The 17,500-nt window shown below is 38.9% G+C and overlaps 2 protein-coding genes across 4 annotated transcripts in view; both read right to left on the bottom strand.

Moving 5' to 3' along the window:
• Nucleotides 1-12,994, bottom strand: part of LOC106934610 (long-chain-fatty-acid--CoA ligase 1-like) — a 19,176-nt gene extending 6,182 nt beyond the window's left edge. The window contains exons 1-18 of one of the 3 annotated variants that reach the window (XM_015014610.1): nucleotides 12,878-12,994; nucleotides 10,374-10,515; nucleotides 6,612-6,899; nucleotides 5,902-6,016; nucleotides 5,604-5,668; nucleotides 5,121-5,222; nucleotides 4,911-5,010; nucleotides 4,394-4,569; nucleotides 4,122-4,154; nucleotides 3,991-4,042; nucleotides 3,840-3,913; nucleotides 2,832-2,909; nucleotides 2,603-2,737; nucleotides 1,713-1,847; nucleotides 819-914; nucleotides 668-740; nucleotides 507-595; nucleotides 301-417 (exon numbers count right to left, since the gene is read on the bottom strand). In XM_015014610.1, the coding sequence (XP_014870096.1) occupies nucleotides 301-417; nucleotides 507-595; nucleotides 668-740; nucleotides 819-914; nucleotides 1,713-1,847; nucleotides 2,603-2,737; nucleotides 2,832-2,909; nucleotides 3,840-3,913; nucleotides 3,991-4,042; nucleotides 4,122-4,154; nucleotides 4,394-4,569; nucleotides 4,911-5,010; nucleotides 5,121-5,222; nucleotides 5,604-5,668; nucleotides 5,902-6,016; nucleotides 6,612-6,806 (1,635 nt within the window). In that variant the 5' untranslated portion in view covers nucleotides 6,807-6,899; nucleotides 10,374-10,515; nucleotides 12,878-12,994. The remainder of the gene's footprint in view (nucleotides 1-300; nucleotides 418-506; nucleotides 596-667; nucleotides 741-818; nucleotides 915-1,712; nucleotides 1,848-2,602; nucleotides 2,738-2,831; nucleotides 2,910-3,839; nucleotides 3,914-3,990; nucleotides 4,043-4,121; nucleotides 4,155-4,393; nucleotides 4,570-4,910; nucleotides 5,011-5,120; nucleotides 5,223-5,603; nucleotides 5,669-5,901; nucleotides 6,017-6,611; nucleotides 6,900-10,373; nucleotides 10,516-12,877) is intronic. The other 2 variants (XM_015014611.1, XM_015014612.1) reach the window with 2 other exon arrangements.
• Nucleotides 12,995-14,837: 1,843 nt separating this feature from the next.
• The window catches only part of st3gal5 (ST3 beta-galactoside alpha-2,3-sialyltransferase 5), an 8,970-nt gene continuing 6,307 nt past the window's right edge, over nucleotides 14,838-17,500 (bottom strand). The window contains exons 4-5 of the mRNA XM_015014613.1: nucleotides 16,747-16,905; nucleotides 14,838-15,440 (exon numbers count right to left, since the gene is read on the bottom strand). Of these exons, the coding sequence (XP_014870099.1) occupies nucleotides 15,183-15,440; nucleotides 16,747-16,905 (417 nt within the window). The 3' untranslated portion in view covers nucleotides 14,838-15,182. The remainder of the gene's footprint in view (nucleotides 15,441-16,746; nucleotides 16,906-17,500) is intronic.

Genomic DNA, 17,500 nt, shown 5'->3' with positions numbered 1-17,500 from the left:
AACATTCTCATAATTTCAGTACATTCTTCTGGTAAAAATGCATCTATATTCTGCTAATATTGTGACTATATTCTGATAATTTAACAGAAATTGTTGTAGCCTTGCCCTAGTACTCCACTGTACAACTCCCAGAAGGGATTTGTACAAAAAAGCCACTTTCTGAAAATATTTCCTGTCAGTGAGAAGAAAAAAAAAGCCAATTCAAATTGAATGACATGATCTTGAGATTTTATATTTAAGCCATATCACTATAATTCACATAGAAAAACTGTGAGAATAAATGAAGTTGGATAAACGTACAGGAAGCCACTTCCCAATGTCTCCAGTGTGCAGCCATCCGTCTGCATCTATAGTCTCTGCCGTCTTCTCTGGGTCTTTCAGGTAGCCCTGGAAGACGTTTGGACCCTTCACACACACCTAAAAAACAAAAACACACACCAACATGTAGAAGGGAGAGAGGGCTAAACAAAACCATGCGATTCCATTGGCTGGTGTTGGTGTCCTACCTCTCCTTCCCCGTTTACAGCCAGGTAGTTCATCTCAGCGACATCCACCAGTTTGATGGCGTTGCAAGGCAGAGGCGGTCCGACGTGACCTGCTGAGCAGAGGTCGCTCTCAGTTCACATCTTACTGGCTGATCAGACGGCTTCGTGCGGCAAAACGTTACCTGCACTACAGTCGCCAGGAAGGGTCATCGTACATCCGGCGGTGCACTCCGTCTGGCCGTAGCCTTCGTAGAACTGCAGAGCAACCAGACTGGATCAATGTGGATCTAATTTATGAAGCAGCAGAGAGAAAACCTTCAGCAGAGCCGTTACCTGACAGCCGATAGCAACTCTGAGGAAGGAGAGGACTGTAGGGGAGATGGGGGCCGCTCCTGTCACCATGATACGCACGTGGCCTCCGAGGCTGGCCTGTAGGGGGCAGCGTGGGATACTACTGAGAAATCTAAAATAATAATCAGCCAAAAAAGCAACAAGCTCTTGCACCTGATCAGCAAAGTCTGATTGAGAATTATTATTACAATGATGTTTATATCTTAGTGTTTCAGCAGAAACAATGCCTTACATCACAGCCTTGATGGGTTTAATCTACTTTGTAGTAGTGTATTTTTATGAAGCATGGGGATAAAACTTAATAAAAATGCTCAAATGTCGCATAATTTAATTGTATCAGTTTTTGAAACTTTAAATTACGTCATATTACAATGAATTTTAGTTCTGATCCACATTTGGGCCAAATGACTTTCATAAAATATTAATGGAGGGCTCATTATCAAACATAATTATGTTGAAAAAAAAAAAGCCAATATATTCCACTCCTTGTGGAATATATTAGTTGCAAAACCATAGATCTATAAAACAAACAAACAAAAAAAAGCAATAATTAAATGCAATAATTAAATGTAAGTAATCTTTCCCCAAGAAGTCTAGGTGGCAGATTGCAGAGAATTATTTTACATCATTGCCACTCGGCTGCAGACGGCTCTGTTTTGTTATAGTCAGGTACAACAACCAGAACCGAAACGCGACAAGGAGAAAAATGACCAGCAACTACTGCTGCCACTTACACAATAAAAAATTAAAAACGAGTTGAGAAAATTTTTTGTTTCCTTTGGTTTGAGGAACAATGTGACCAGTAGGACTTCCTGTCCCCAGAAGAGAATTCTGCAGCAGAAAAACAGAAGTGATGGGTGCGTTGGTTCTGCGTACCTGGACCTTCCTGAAGATGAGTCGATCCCAGATGCTGTCTGTCCTCACGATGCCTTTCTCGACCTCTGCCTGCTTCCTCCTGTAGGCCAAGTCCAGCAGCCAGCGCTTCAAAGACGTGTTAGCCTGCCCAAAGATCTGAATACACACGCGCGCACACACATGCACGCACACACACACACACACACACACACACACACACACACACACACACACATATATATAAACAGTCAGTGAAAACAAGGTGGACTTCATCATTCCCAACCCCCTTTCAATCACATGGTAGATCTAAAACCCCTAGAGCTGATACGATTAATCGTGATTAATCGATTATTGAAATCGGTTAATCAATAACTGGAGTTTTCAGACTCTAAAAGTGGCCAATAATTGAACCTAAGCTATATAAAAATCTATACATTTTACGTTTAAGATGAAAGAACCTTCTTTGCACGTACATATCTACTACCCAGAACTCAAGTGGGAGTTTTAACTTCACTTCAGATTCTGTATTAAAAAAATGTCATATTAAGCACCTTTTGCTATCCAGTTATTAATCCAAAAAACAAACAATAGCTTAGTAATTTGTATGTTTTTTTAGCTGCAGATGCTTCCTTTTGTTCCAGATGATCAAACGTACACTAAAGGAATGCTGTTGTTGCATCTTAGGCAATAAAATTCCTGTTACTGATAACAGGAATTTTTTTTTTGCTTATTTGCATTTTTACTGTATTTCTAATAGTGTAAAAATGGCTAAGGTGAAAAATCTGCGGAATGTTTCAGTTTTTTATACGATTAATCGTCAGAACAACTGATGGAATAATCAATTACTAAAATAATTGTTAGTTACAGACCTATCATAGAGCTACCAGAAGATGTTACGGTGGCTCACTCACCTTATCATACATCCTGTTGAGAAGTCTGGGTACCACTGGGAACACCGTAGGCCTCAGCGCGATCAGATCATCCGATAACCGGCGGACGTCTCCCTGGAAAAAGCCGATTCTGGCTCCATGCACCAGCATGACCCCCTGTTGGACAAAGATGGCACCGAAAACAGTTTTTGCAGCGTGTTCCTGCAGTGGAGATGATGGAGTTACTAAAAGGTGGCAACCTTGGATGTACCTGGACTAGTCTTTCAAACATATGAGCCAAGGGGAGGTAGGAAATATGGACGTCGCTGGAATTCAGCGGACAGCACAACTACAGGAGACGACAGCAAGGAAGGTAAAAACATCAGGTGAGTGATTTTATCTCACAGGCAGAAAATACAGCATTAAGTCTCCTAATATTGTCAAAATATATGACTGTATAGAAGAAGAAGTGGATCAAGCAGGAAAGCTGAACAATCCAACATGCTAACATTAAATAAAATATGAAAGTGGAAGCTGTTTTCTTCTCAAACCACTTGGCGCTTTCTGAGTGACAGATGGAACAGAAATAACACAATAAAAGAAAAGAAAACAAACATGCAGCGCTACATGTTTGTTTTGGGTGTGGTTCCTCTGTGAGTTAGCTGCCTGAAGGCTGCCAAAAAACAAAACATAAATCTGACATAGGATCTGCTGTTTCTCATAGCGATGGCTCCTTTCTGCAGTATTTGTATTCATTTGTTTTTCACTCTAGTTACTAGAGCAAATATCTGTGTACAGTTGAAATAAGATCAAACTTATAAGTAACTTTTGAGCAAGATAGAGGAGCTTGATTTAAGTCAATAATTCCTTAATATAACTCGAACTTTTTCATCAATAAGCGAATTAATCTGCCAGTGGAAGAAGATATTTCTTCCATTTTATAAGTTAAAATATCTTGTTCCAGTGCCAGATTATTTCTCTTATAAATACAACTTTTTAAAATCAATTGTAAGGAATTATTGATACAAAACTCCTATTTTGTACTGAAAAGTTACATGTAAGCTAGTTTAGTCTTACTTTAAGTGAACTAAGATACTTGCAGAAAAAACTAGCGCGAAAATACTTGGTAAGATTTTGTGTTTTTAAAGTAAATTATTTTATGCTTCCCCACATCTCCTTGATAAGAATCAGAGCAAATCTTAGAAGCTGAAAGTTGAATTTAAAGAAGTGAAAAACAAGCGTTTTTATCTGGATTGTGAGTCCAGATAAAAGCTCTCACCTCTGTCAGTTTGATGAAGGAAGAGTAGTTGGACACAATGTTGCCATGTGTTAGCATCGCTCCTTTCGGGCTTCCTGAAAATGAACAGCAGCATGGATATTTTGGTCATGAATGAAGGTGTTTAGTGTGCAGTTCAGACGGAGTGTGTTACCTGTGGTTCCACTGGTGAAGCAGATGACCGCCATGTCATCAGGCTGAGGAGGCTAACGAGGGTCAAACAGACGAGCTTAAGGTCATGTTTGTTAGCACTGGAAAATTCTGGACAGAGTTGGTGTTACTTACAATCGGTTGCTTGTAGTTGGCCTGACCAAGAGCCTGAGGAACAGGAAGGTAAAACAAGACAGTAAAAGAGGGGAGAAAAGGACATTTGATTCCTTTGAACTGAAAATGGTTTAGGGAAAATGAAAATGATGACATAAAGATTGGAAACAACTCAGCAGAGAGAGAAATAAAAGTTTCCCAGCAAGTAAAATCCACTACATGATTAAAGAACAGAATTAACATCCACTAATCAGGCATGATGAAAGCGTGGAGGTTAAGAAGTGTCTCCAGACCTCCATCTCCTGCAGGCTCAGGATGTGGATTCCGGCCTGCTGGGCCCTCTCCACCAGGCTGGTGCTGGGGGTCTCCATCAGAACGATGGTCTTCACTGAGTGCTTCATGTTTGCAAGGCAGTCCAGCACCAGGCTGGCTTTGTCCATCACGTCACACACTATGGTAGAGATAGAAGCTGCACAAACACAACCCCGACGTACAGAGGAGGTTTGAGTCAAGGACAGGATAAAACACACTAACTTACAGCAGCATGCGTAACCTTTGAACCTTTTACACATTTCCCAGCATCCAGTTAACAATCGGTTGCAAATAATTTGACTTCAATAATTGATTCATAATGATTAATGTGATTAATCATATCACACCTGATATATCTACGCATGCTTTACAGTTATATTTAACTTGTGTTGGTTTCCATATGACATACATTGAGGTTCATGTTTGTAACTGATTTAAATGTGAAAAAAAAACCCAGAAAGGATGTGAATAATTTAGCAAAATATTGCAGGGTTTCACCTTTGTCTATGATGTAGGAAATGGCGTCTGTTCCCAGCGTGTCGTAAAGCGGGACGGACACCAGGGAGTAGGTGTAGCAGGCCAGCTCACTGATGGTCCACTAAACACACATAGACATTACGGTGTCAAAACAGAACAGAACATATTTAATGTTAGATTGGAAAAAGCAACAAAAGAAACAAAGTGAAGGGTAAAGAAAAAGGTTTGTACCTCTGGTCTGTTCTGAGAAAAAATACCAATGTGGGGGTTGGTGGTTTTTGAATGTCCTTTGTGAAGAAACGCAGAACCCAGATTTTCTGCTCGCTTTATTACCTACCAAAACACACACAAACGCACACACACATTGAGACACACACATACACACACACACACGCACACACACACACACAGGGCATCTTAAGGCAGCACAGATAAACTGATACACTAAGTTAGTAGAAACTAACATAAAAGTAACTTTCTGGTAAGAAATAGGTGTTTGTTTTAACTTCCTTAACATTGATTAAAAAGCATAGTTCCAGTGGCAGATTATTTCACTTATAACTTGTACTTTTTCATCACTATTAAGGAATTATTGATTCCTATATCTTACTGAACAGTTACTTCTGAGTTAATTTTGAATTAATTCCAATATAATAATATATGTGATCTAGAAAGTAGACAAAAAAAGATGTGTTTTTGCAGTGTAACAAGCACCTCTTTGTAAGACATCCACTCATAAGGCTGTTTTGGTTTCCTGAAGCCCAAACAGGGACCGTTATCTGGGAGGAGACAGAAGAGGAGAAGGGTCAAAGTGTGAGGAAGAAAATAACAACAAGAGACAGGTTGGGGAGGGCTTTATACCTGCAAAACATTCATTTCTACTTCAAAACTGTAAAAATAAAACAATCAAGAGACTGAAGATCTGCTGAACTTAAACCTAAATGAAAACGGTGCTGTGGGTCAGAGGGCATATCCCAGGTTAAAGCTTTAAGCTCGTCATCATTTCACTCACTGGAGACTCTTGCTCCTCTGATGAAGGACTCGTACATAGTTCTGGCGTCTTCATAGATGTGAGTCAGGAAACTGTCTTCTTTCTGAAGCGCTGAGTGATGCACAAAATCACTGCCCTGAAAAACACAACACATGTTATGAAAGCTAATAAAAGAGATTTCAGGTACTGAGGAAGGCTTTTGTCTAGGATGTACTTCAGCTTGTTTTTGAGAGAGATCATGTGGCTACAATGTAGCTCCATCGGTGTGAATGATAGTTTGAAGCACTTTGGAGTCCTTGGACTGTACAAGACCAGACTATTCAGCCTTTGTCCCAGTTTCATCATCCGTCTTCAGTAAATTGTAAGTTGATTTTTCCGGCAATAGAGAGATTAATTTCCTCGGATTGCTCACGTCTTTAGGAAAAATCATTTCTTAAATCATTTCTTTTCCCAGAGGTGGAAACATTTGTCCAGGAATGGATGAGAATGATTGACACATTCCAGTTTATTCAAGGCATCTTGTAAAGAAACCTCGAGGTGACATTTGTTATGAGTTGATGCCATGTAAACAGCTGAACTGAATTATATTTAGTATTAAACTTTATTTTGTAGTAGATAACTTATCTATGGCATTTGGAAAAAAAAAACGTTTTCTTGGCTTGTTCTTGAGTCTGTCCAACCTTTACTTTTCCATACAAGTGTGTTCAATTTCCCTTTGGACTTGAACTCACCAGAACCTCGACAGACTGCGTGTGCAGGTCCCAGAGTGGTGGGAGGGCTTTGGGACGCGTAGCCAGGTAGTAGGTGGTGGCAGCGGCCACTGCTCCCATGCTGACCAACATGGGGGTGGAGATGTTACTGATGTACTGGCTCACATTTGCCAGGTCCAAGGACTTCATCTTCTCTAGGAACTCCTGGCTCAGCATGCTGCTGTGGCACTGGAAATACAGAGGTGGGCTTGGGGGCTCAGGAAAGGTCAGAGGTCGCAGATGATGAACAGATGCTGGTCAGGAGGCGACCTAGAATAGAACAGAACAGAAATATTCAGGTGTGACAGCAGCATCGAGGCATGTAGGCTCACATAAAGATAAAGTATTTAAAAAGCACAGAAAACTATACTAAAGACAATATAGACACGTTGCACATTATTGCAATGTGTCTATATTATTTCCAGAATTTTATTCATGCGCAAAACGCTGGAGGGCAAAAAGACGATTCCTTTTCAACCCATAACAATTCAGCTAAATTTAGCTAAATGAGACCTCTGTGATGGACTGGCAACCTGTCCAGGGTGACCCCTCCTCTCTCCCATAACGTTTGCTGGAGACAGGCACCAGCACCACTCCCAACCCCAATCGGGAAAAGGGTGTTAGAAAATAAATGAATGAATGAATGAATGAATGAATGGATGGATGGATGGATGGATGGATGGATGGATGGATGGATGGATGGATGGATGGATGGATGGATGGATGGATGGATGGATGAAACCTGGAGATGTAGGTATTATTCACTTAGTTCAGTGCACCACAGCAAAGGGAAAACCATTGAAGAACAAGTCAAAACCATTAATGTTCTTTTTTATTTTCCTCGATCTCTGTGTCGGCTACGCTACGCGCAGACTTGTTGCCATAACAACTGATAACAATGCCACTAATGTAACACCAAAAAAACACTCAAACAGTTTTCACACAAAGAACAGAACATTCAGTCCGTTAAAGTATCATGTTTTCAGGCTTCATTTTAATTTTGTGGTTATTAATAAGTGATCATCTGAAACACTTCCAGGATTTCCTCCAGAAAATTTTCCAAACCCGGTGGTAGGCCACTGGTTGACCGCCATTTTCCTTTTAGTTAAAAAATATTTCAAGTTGACAGGAAATTTTTAAATATCACTTGATAATTGTGTGTTATTGGAAGATTAATACCTGCACATCAAATATAAAGTCTTAAAAAAGGGGCAAACATTAAAACAAACTAAAATAAATAAATAAATGCTTAGCCTGGTGTGGACATAAGAAAAGCCTGTTGGCCAGCCAGGCGTATAAGCCACTGGGATAAACCCTGTACTTTCCTATCCTGCTATTTTTTTTCTTCTTAATTAAAACTTTTTCCTGACTTTGTTATCTAGAAAGGAGTCAGGATAAAACTGTTTGTTTTTCTAAAGGGTTTCTTTGGCTCCAGTGGCCTTTATTTGAAAGAGCTCAGACAGAAAAGTAGGTAATAAGTGAGAGGGAAGACATGCGGCAAAGATCAGCAGGCCGGGATTTGAACCTGCAACGGCTGGGTTGAGGACTAAAGTTTCCTAAAGTGGGTTGTATTTAACCCCTGTGCCACCTCGGCATGCCAGGATAAAACTGTTTGGGTAACATTTGGTCTTTACATCCGGAACCTTAAAACTGACTCTTCAGTGTCATCCCTGTTTAGTTCCTGTGAAAAGAACACTGCTGTAACGGCGCTGCTGTCTCTTCCTGCACCCACATTCACACTGTTTGAACGTTAGCTTTGCATCAATGATTGTCCCAAGGTATTTATAAGACTGCACCTGTTCAATGGTTTACCCATTAATTATGGTGGACTCTGGAGTTGGGATTACTCTTCTGACATAAGCAGCCGTGCGCTTCGTTTTTGAGGTGTTGATTTGCAGATGTTAGTCTTCCCACCACCTCAGAGTCAATGACTGAGCTGTCTTGCTTTTACACAGGCAGTCATATGTGATAAACTGACAAAGTGCATCTAGTTAGCAGCTCCTGCCTTTTATTTACCCTGTAAATACTTGGAAAAAGGCTGTATGTATCAACATGAATTTTTTTCAGTCTGGAAGACCAGGTAGAATTCAGCACAGATGAGTTAGTAATCAGTAAAATTCAAATCAAAGAGCTCTATTGTCATCTTATAACACATCAAGAACAGAATGTCAGGCTGAGCCTGTGGAGGTGGAATTAACCCATCTATTGTGGTGCGTAGGGAACAGACTCTCAGATTAACGACACATTTAAAAAGAGAACAGGGTGGAGCCTAATTTCTTCACTACAGGTGAGAAAGTGAGGGGAAAAAATTACTCTTGCTTAAACTGGGCTCAAGTTCATGGCATTGGGCCAAGAAATGAACACAAAAGACATCACATGCAATTATCTAAGCCTATTAAAGTCATTATATATATATTTTAACATCACTCTATGTTTAAGTTGACTGAATAAAACAAACTGAAGTATCTTAGCAGACAGAAAGCTGTAGAAACAGGCAGGTATCAGTCATTCTAGGAATACATGTAGAATTTAACAAAATCTTTTTTTTACAGCTGCTGCTCTCTCACACATGGGGGAAAAGTTGCATCTTCTCCTGATGAATTATAATTGCTGATTGAAAGGCTAGAAAAAAAACATATTTGGAACATAAATCTTGTATGCTGGGCAACATGGCTGAACCATTTCATAGCGATCAATATTTATAATTATTTATTAGTTTTAAATATGTAAAATACTGATAACTGATTAGATGACCTTTCCTGTTTTCTCCACATGTTCCTCTCAAGCCATTGTTTTTGTTTTTTTTATTCTTACGCCACACAGTTTTTTATTTTTTGGAAGTTATGAGGTTCAGTGGCAAAACTTGAAGCTGCTGCTGCACAAGTTGCTCAACAGGTTGTTGCTAGGTAACCAAAGAGTGAGTGGGTTAGTTGATGCCGCTCACCTTGCTTAACTAGTGGTGAGAGGTTGAGAGGCTATAGCATTTCCTCTGCCTACATCCCCCAGAATGCTGTGCAGTTCAGAGTTCAGTGGAAATGTTGAAGACCACGAATTAGTGGCGGTCACACATTTGGAGGAACCTTCGTCGCATCGCCATCAAAGGAATTTGAACGCACCGAAAGACTACAGATTGTAAATATGCTACAACATTCTGATAGGTACACCTATAAAGTTTAATAACTCATTAATTTAACAAGCATTTTTGGACAACAACTGAGTCCATGTGGCTTTTGGAGTCAAAGGAGCTGTTTAGTGAAGATGGTGGTAAAAACTGAGTCGTATTGTTGTTGAGGAAACAATGGAGAGCTCATTTTAAAGATGAATGACAAAAAGAAAACCTGAATGTGCAGAATTTCAGAACAGTGCCGTGGCTTGAGGACAACATTCCCCTTTATGCTCTTTACTCTGTAATCAACCAAGGAGGAACTGTGTATTCGGTTTCATTGTTTCTCCTTCAGCAAGAACACACAAAGTTCTGAGGCATGTTGTTACTGAACATGACGGAGGCTTAGAAACGGCCAAACAAACCCAGACTGGACTACTCACTCTATACAGAAATATGGATAATATAACAGGAGAAACTCAACTTTGTTTTAAGCATTAAAATATAGAGACTGGTCAGTAGACTTTAAGTAAAATAACTAAACCGATTTCACAGATTACTAAAACTGGAAAGTGATACATAAAATGGAAAAACAAGTACAAAAGGAAAAGAAGACCAAACAGGAATCTTTATCTACTTACCAAAAGTAAAACTCTATCGTTCTATCCAGTGTTTGCCACTAACCTGGAACAGAAAGCAGCAGATGTTTAATCTCTGGTGATCATCCACGGACAGCGACCCCGGCAACACTGCTGCTGCTGCTGCCACGAGGAGGAAGTGACACTAAAAATCCACAGAGACCTGTTAATACACAGTTAGCCAGAGCTAGCCCTCCAATCACACATCACACAGGCATCAGGAAGTCCTCTGATAGGCCCACGGCTCCAAGACAGTCGGCCTGATTGTTTACATTTGGCCTTTGAGACGGTCAATGAGCAAGATAGGGAAAGAGACTAGAGAGAAGCAACTTCTACTACTTTATTACTTTTATAGAAGCTCATAAAACATTTGTTTAGGGATTACAGTTCCGTTCAATTAAAACACCACTGGAGTGAATGAAAGTTTCCTACAGAGTCTGTCGAAAAGTGGGAAGAAGGAGCAGCTCAGTGGTCTCACCTCTGCCTCAGTGACCTATGACCCCATAGCGTGGTCAGCTGAGATGATTGCATGGGCCGAGATAAAAGCTGATCAAAGTGAAACAGCTGCGGAGGACATTAAAACTTGTTGCATAACAAACTCCATTCATTCGTCTAATTTGTAAAATTTGAAGCTGTTCCTTCGGTCAGAAAAAGAAAAACTGCAAATCATCTCAACCGATGATAAATCTGATTATTTAAATATTAAAAATAAATACTGATTTACAGAAACGGAGCCAATTTTTGTTTAGGGCCAATGTAAATGTAGAATAATAAAATAAAGAAGACTCCAGTTCAGGTCTGGAACATTATGTACAAACAATCATTGGTAATATTTTATGGATTTTCATTAAACAGTCAGCTGATGGGAATGAGAGTAAGAGATAAAAATTGAAGAAATCATTTCACCGCCTTGTGCAAGGCTGGATTATCAAGCAGGTGAAAGGTGAAGTGGAGCAGACCCCTTAGGGCCCCGCTGAGTTGCTAGATATCCTATTCCTTTATTTTCTTAAGCACAAGCAGAAATGCCTTAAATATCCTCATAATACTTATGATTCTTTTCAGAAATGATGCCTGGTAAAAACTGCACTTCACCCTGAACACAAAGGGCCCATAGTTGAACATGGTGGTGGCAGCATCATGCTTTGGGGAAGCTCCTTTGAAGCAGAGATAGAGAAGCTGTTGTGAGATGATGAAAAGATGTTAAATTTCAAAATTGTCTTTAAATGATCACAAAAACAACACAACAGTTTTTGTGCCGTATTATTTTTGGTGTATTCCAGCTTGATAGTACTTTCTGCTAATGTGACTGACACACACTTTCCATATTCCACTTTCTGCCCCTGGAACAGATCATATTTTAGTAAACTAACTAAACTAATTGTAATACAAATTGCAAGTCGGTTTGTTTGGTTGAAATATTTCAAATTATTTATAGTTAGTTATAATAATCATTACTTTTTTTTAAATTTTATTTACTACTTAGATTTTTTTCACATTTATTTTCATGCTTTTTATTTGTTTCCACTTTTTTCCCCAGCAGTTTTTGAATGGCACCAAAAAAACCTGATTGATTTTGTTTTTATTTCATTTTACATATTTGGTCAGGTATTGTAAAGGAAGAATTAACAAATTAAGACCTATTTAAATTTCTGGTAAAAAGCCGCATTAAAGGCTCTATCAAAAACAAAAACAAGGGTCAAAACCTAATCACCTACCGTGACTTCTCAGGAATTGGCCGTTCTGACAGGAAGGGGAAAAAAAAGCAGAAATATTTCTTTGAGCTTTATTGCCACAGTGGGCTTATTTTACTAGTCCAGCATGTTAAAATGTGCTTTCAGTTTGCTACCCGACCTCTTGTGAATTCTTTGTTATGCCTGCTCCACCCATTCTTATCAATAGCGTCCTGCCTTACATTTCCTGATGATAGAGACATGCTAACTTTCACCTAAGGGCGCACAGTAGTGGTTCCATCAGGTATACAGCTGTCAATTCACCTACACGAGGACCCAACCACTCTCACGCGTACAGAAGAAGCACGCGCGACTTAAATGAAAAAAAAAACATTGCATAAATGCGTTTTACTACAGTTAAAAATGACTGAAAACTATGTTAAGAAAAACTAAGATTTTTTTCTTCGAAAAGCTACTTAACCAGAGAATGGACGCATCGAAACTGTTCTTTTTGCTCCTCTTTATGCACTCGTGACTTAAATAAAACACAAATTACAGACCAGACTTCACGCGGAACAATAAAAACAAAAAGACACGCGGGCCATACATGTAAACAATACTTAATAAAAACAGCTGCTTTAAAGCCGAGATGTGCTTGAAACACCTTTGAAACTTAACACTGTTGAACCTGAAATGTAATTAAATATTTTGCCAGCTTCATTTCTGAGTGCTCCTTCAGATGGATAAAACTTCTAGTACGCTTTGTTTGAGCTACGTAGTATCAAGGTTAGCAGTACCACAGTGATAATTCAGCAACATAAGTCAGACATTTCTTACCTGTTATTCAATGAAGTTCGCCGCCGCTTCACGCTCTCCACCACGCGCACCTGAAGTTGGAGCTGCTTCGTTCGTGAACGCATCTTCCGGGTTTGCCCTTCAAAATAAAGGATACAATACTGACTTGAAGCTAAAACTGAAGAACGAACGAGTTACAATGCACAATTTCAGCTCAAAACATAAAAGAATAAATGAAACAGCATTTTTGCCTCACATAATTTCATTTTTTTTTTAGAATGTAACCTTTGTAGCCTCAACGATATAATTCGTTCAAGTTTATTTTGAAAACCGCAGTCGCTTAATCCTGTGGCGTTACAGACGGAGATAACTTCCACCGACGGCTTTCATATTTTAAAGTTACTAACACTCAAAGCTATCCTCAGTTATGACATGTTAAACATAGATTAACATGTCATGGTTAACTGTTTTTTCCTGTTTTCCAGCATATTCATATTTACTGAAGGTAAGACCTACCCTCCCTAAAACCAGCTTCCACTTGTATGTGCAGTGCCACGAATGACATCACACGAGGCACATAGGAACATCATATCTTTCAAGTACTAATATTTTTTCCCTTGTTTTATTTGCATGCTTTGTGAAATACATTTTCCAGTGGGGGTTTGTTTTATGTTTTACAGCTGCAGCAAAACTATTTTATTTCTGGGAAATGTAACACACTAAAACCCCATCCATCTTACTGCCAAACCATATGCAACTATTCACTGCTACAATCCATCTCCAATGGGAATTTACTGCCCAGTTACAGTGAGAGTACTACAAAGTCCTAGGCTCTCCCTGGGATAGCATGTTGCCCAGAAGCTCATTAAAGCTAATATTTAACCAGGAGTGTCCTGGCCTGTGTGCAAACGCCTGCACACTGTCAGATCTTGTGCAATGTGAACCGATTGTAGCACCTTTAATGTGAAGTTTGGAGCTTATAAATATCACCAGGTCATTAGCTATTTTTGGCTGAAGATGCAGTGAGATTTAGTAGGATTTCTTAGCTGCTGGACATCAAAGGTGTTGTAACCTAATATTACACAGTAGTGGTATAAACTGTAGGTTATACAATGGTTGAGGTGTGAATTAGCATGTGCCTAAATTCTGTAAATCTCTAAAACTCCACTGGATCCGAGATATTCTGGTAGTTCCTTCTTGTACGTGACTTTAATGTTTCTCCCAGAAAAAAATGCTGTGTTCTTTCTAAATCATGTTTTTTCCCCTTTTACCCTATTCACTATTCTTATTTATGTTACTCGAAAACTACAGTCGTTTTCCAAAGCGCCTCAGGGCTGGATTCTTGGCCACAGACCATTTGTAATATAAATGGTTCCCTCCGCTCTACTTTTCAAAAGTGTCACTTCTCCTTGCATCGCTGCACAGATGATGTACAAATTACAATTAATAGGATTAAATCACTTTATACTGAGCTACTGTCATCTTATCTTGATTAAATGTTCCAATTGCACTGAGCTTCATTTATTTAGATGAGAAAACAAAGCAATTCCAGGTCCCAATGCTACTTGGAAAATTGCAACTTTGGATTAAGTTACTACTTGAACCTTATGAATAACTTTAGCAAAAATGTGGTTGTAATTTTTGCCTGTATATGGTTCTGTGGTTAAGTTTTTTGTTTTTATTTTTTAAAAGGTTTTTTTGAAGGAGGTAACTGTTCATTTTTTGATGATGTTGAATCTGTTAAATCTGGCCATTTAGCCTGAAGCTAAGTTAGATGGGTGGACAATTTAGCTGAGCCTATGCTAAAACTTTAGATGTCTTTGGTTTATATTGAAAACCATTAAGCCCATGCAAACAATTCACATTCGACTGGTTGTGGTGGTGGTTAACCAGTGGTTGTGTTTTAGATGTCTGCTATTCAAACACAAGAGTTAAATGTACAGGACAAAAAAAGAATCTAGTTGGTTTAGAAAAAATAAACCAGACAAGCACACACGACTAGTAATCTTCTACATATTTTATTTCTTTGTGTCATCAACATTATTTAGGATTGTAGTTGAAATGTCAGTAATAAATAACTCTGTTTATTAAAAACAAAATAAAACATTTCATGTTAGTTCTCAAAGACCTGAAAATGACAATATTAGAATGATGAACAGCTTTCACAACATAAAAATAAAATATCTGAAGCCAGCTTCAAATATCTGTCAGGAGATCTGAAACTGAAGTATAAACTATGACCATAATTGCATAAAATCTCTTAATTCTTCTTTGTCCTTTGGGCGTGCATTTTAGCAAAGTTTCGAAAGCAGAGCTTGTAGAGCAGTGAAATACCTGCAGGACGGGGTCAGCTGGAGCAGAAGGGGCAGTGGATTCCTCCGGTCAGGTCGCTGATGACCCCCTCTCTCACCAGTTTGTGCAGGAACTGAGTCTCTTTGTCCACGTTGTGCATCTTCTCCTGCTGCATGAGCCTCATGGGCAGGTTGTCATAGTAATGCAGTGGCGCCCCCTGCTGGGACAGGTTGTAGCCAAATCCCGCCAAGCTGACCTCGTCACACAGCAGGCTGGCTAAGCTCAGTGCAGTCACACCCAGCGTCGGTACATTCTGCAAGGAAATTAAGATTCTTCATATTTTATCCCCCCCCCCGTGCTTTAAATTTTAAGTACACTCTAATTAAAAATGTAAAACATGATCTACAGAACTGATCTCAACTCTAGTGAATTATCTTTATAGGTTTATCACTAGTCGTTCTAATGCTGATGTGCATAAGCCACAACTCCTTTGTAGTGAAAAACTAAAGGGCTGTTTCAGGTTCAACTTAAAATACTTGATGTTCTGCAGCAGGAGGACATGGAGCTGAGGACAGGACTTCCTCCACAATTTATAATTTATCACTTTTAAATGGCCTTTTGGGGAATTATACAGAAGCATAATATTAGGATTGAAATGATTAATTGTGATTAATCAGCAACTGTAAAAAATTCTCACTAATTTTGTAATCGATTAATCGTTAAACTATTCAAATATATACATTGCATTCAAGATTTTAAAAAACTGCTACAAATCATCAAACATACACAAGAGGAATGCTACGCAACTGCATTTTAGGCAACAAAATATTTTCTTAATTCATATATTTAATAATGTATAGAAATGCTAAACTGGCTAAATGAAAATTCTACAAAAAATTGTCTTTTTGTCCAATTAATCTGTTGTCAGAATAATCAATTACTAAAAAAATTGTTAGTTGCAGTCCAAACATTACATCTGGAGATAAAGTTAAATGAAAACTACATTTCATATTGTGTTTGTGTCTCTCAGCATGTCAGTAATTTGTTGAGATACTGTAACTTTAAAATCAAGAGAAATTTGGCTTTTAGCAGCACCTTTGACTCATTCTTGATGTCATTTCTTTGGATGAGCTCACTTTGTTCCCTCCTGTCTGCTAGAAGTGGCCAGGAAACTCCATTTGATGAATGACATCACTTCTGTACAAACTGATTTAAATGCCGCAGTTCACAAAACATAACACAAGGGGGCGATACATCTTCATATATAAAGAAACATGAGGACACATTAAATGCGTCGCTTTGTCTGCAGAGACAAAATATTAAGACGGATGATGCCTTTTGATTTAATCTTTGCAGTGTTAGATCGGTACATCTACAGCCTCCTCTTAAAACAAAAGTGCACTCCAACTTTCTCTTTGAACATCAAATTGAATAGCTTCACCCACCTACAGCTGGTAATCCTGAGTAGATCAGATATTACTACTAATGTTTTGATCACTTTAAGCTTTTTTCCAGAATGTTTTAGAGCTATTTAAAAAAAAACAAATCCAGTTGTCTAACTGTTGTCCCGTTTTTCGTCCACCCTGACTCCTCAGGTAATGGTTTGAACTAAGCCGTACCTGGTCCCAGCCCCACAGGCGCCACCTGGGTTTAGGGTATTTCAGGAAGTCCAAGGCAGTCTGCCTGATGACGTCGGGATTCAGAAGTCGGAACCTTGAGGGATCTAGAGGAATTTCCCGTGGAACTCTCTGCCAGAAGAAGAACCAGTCCCAAAACGACTGCAACACAAAGCAGCACTTTGATTGCTAAAGAGGAAACGCTGTCCTCGTCAAGCATCGGTAAAGTATCACGACTGGATCGGCTCTAAGTAACCAAACAAAATACTAGACAACACTGATGCATTATGGGTAAGCACTATCTACAATCTACTATTTAGATCTACGTTAGATGTGTCAGAACTAGAGATGTGCTGATCAGGTTTTTTCCTGCCGATTCCGATCACCCATCAGGGCCGATCACCGATACCGATCACATAATTATTATTTTTTTTAATCATAAGCACTACCGGTTACATTATGTGGAAAAAAGAACCACAAATTCACCTTAATTTAGACAAAAACTTGTTTAATAACTTTTTCCAAGAAAAAAACAAAACAAAACAGGCATTGTGCAATTCGTACTGCTATCTGTAATACTATCTTTAACAGACTGGCTCTGAAGAGGTTAAATAACGCAGAGCCAAAATAAAACCTCTCAACATTGCCAAAAAATTCAAGTATAAAACTTAACATTCAAAGGCAAATACAGGTTCCATTACAATAAACAATCCTCATGTTAGGACAGCAAAGTTTTAATATGTATGTAAAATTTATA

The sequence above is a fragment of the Poecilia latipinna genome, unplaced genomic scaffold, assembly GCF_001443285.1.
Source record: "Poecilia latipinna isolate Pla-1442-1.1 unplaced genomic scaffold, P_latipinna-1.0 Scaffold1834, whole genome shotgun sequence".
NCBI classification, from domain to species: Eukaryota; Metazoa; Chordata; class Actinopteri; order Cyprinodontiformes; family Poeciliidae; genus Poecilia; species Poecilia latipinna.
The sequence above is the reverse complement of the archived record's forward strand: the minus strand, read 5'-3'. Positions and strand labels throughout refer to the sequence as shown.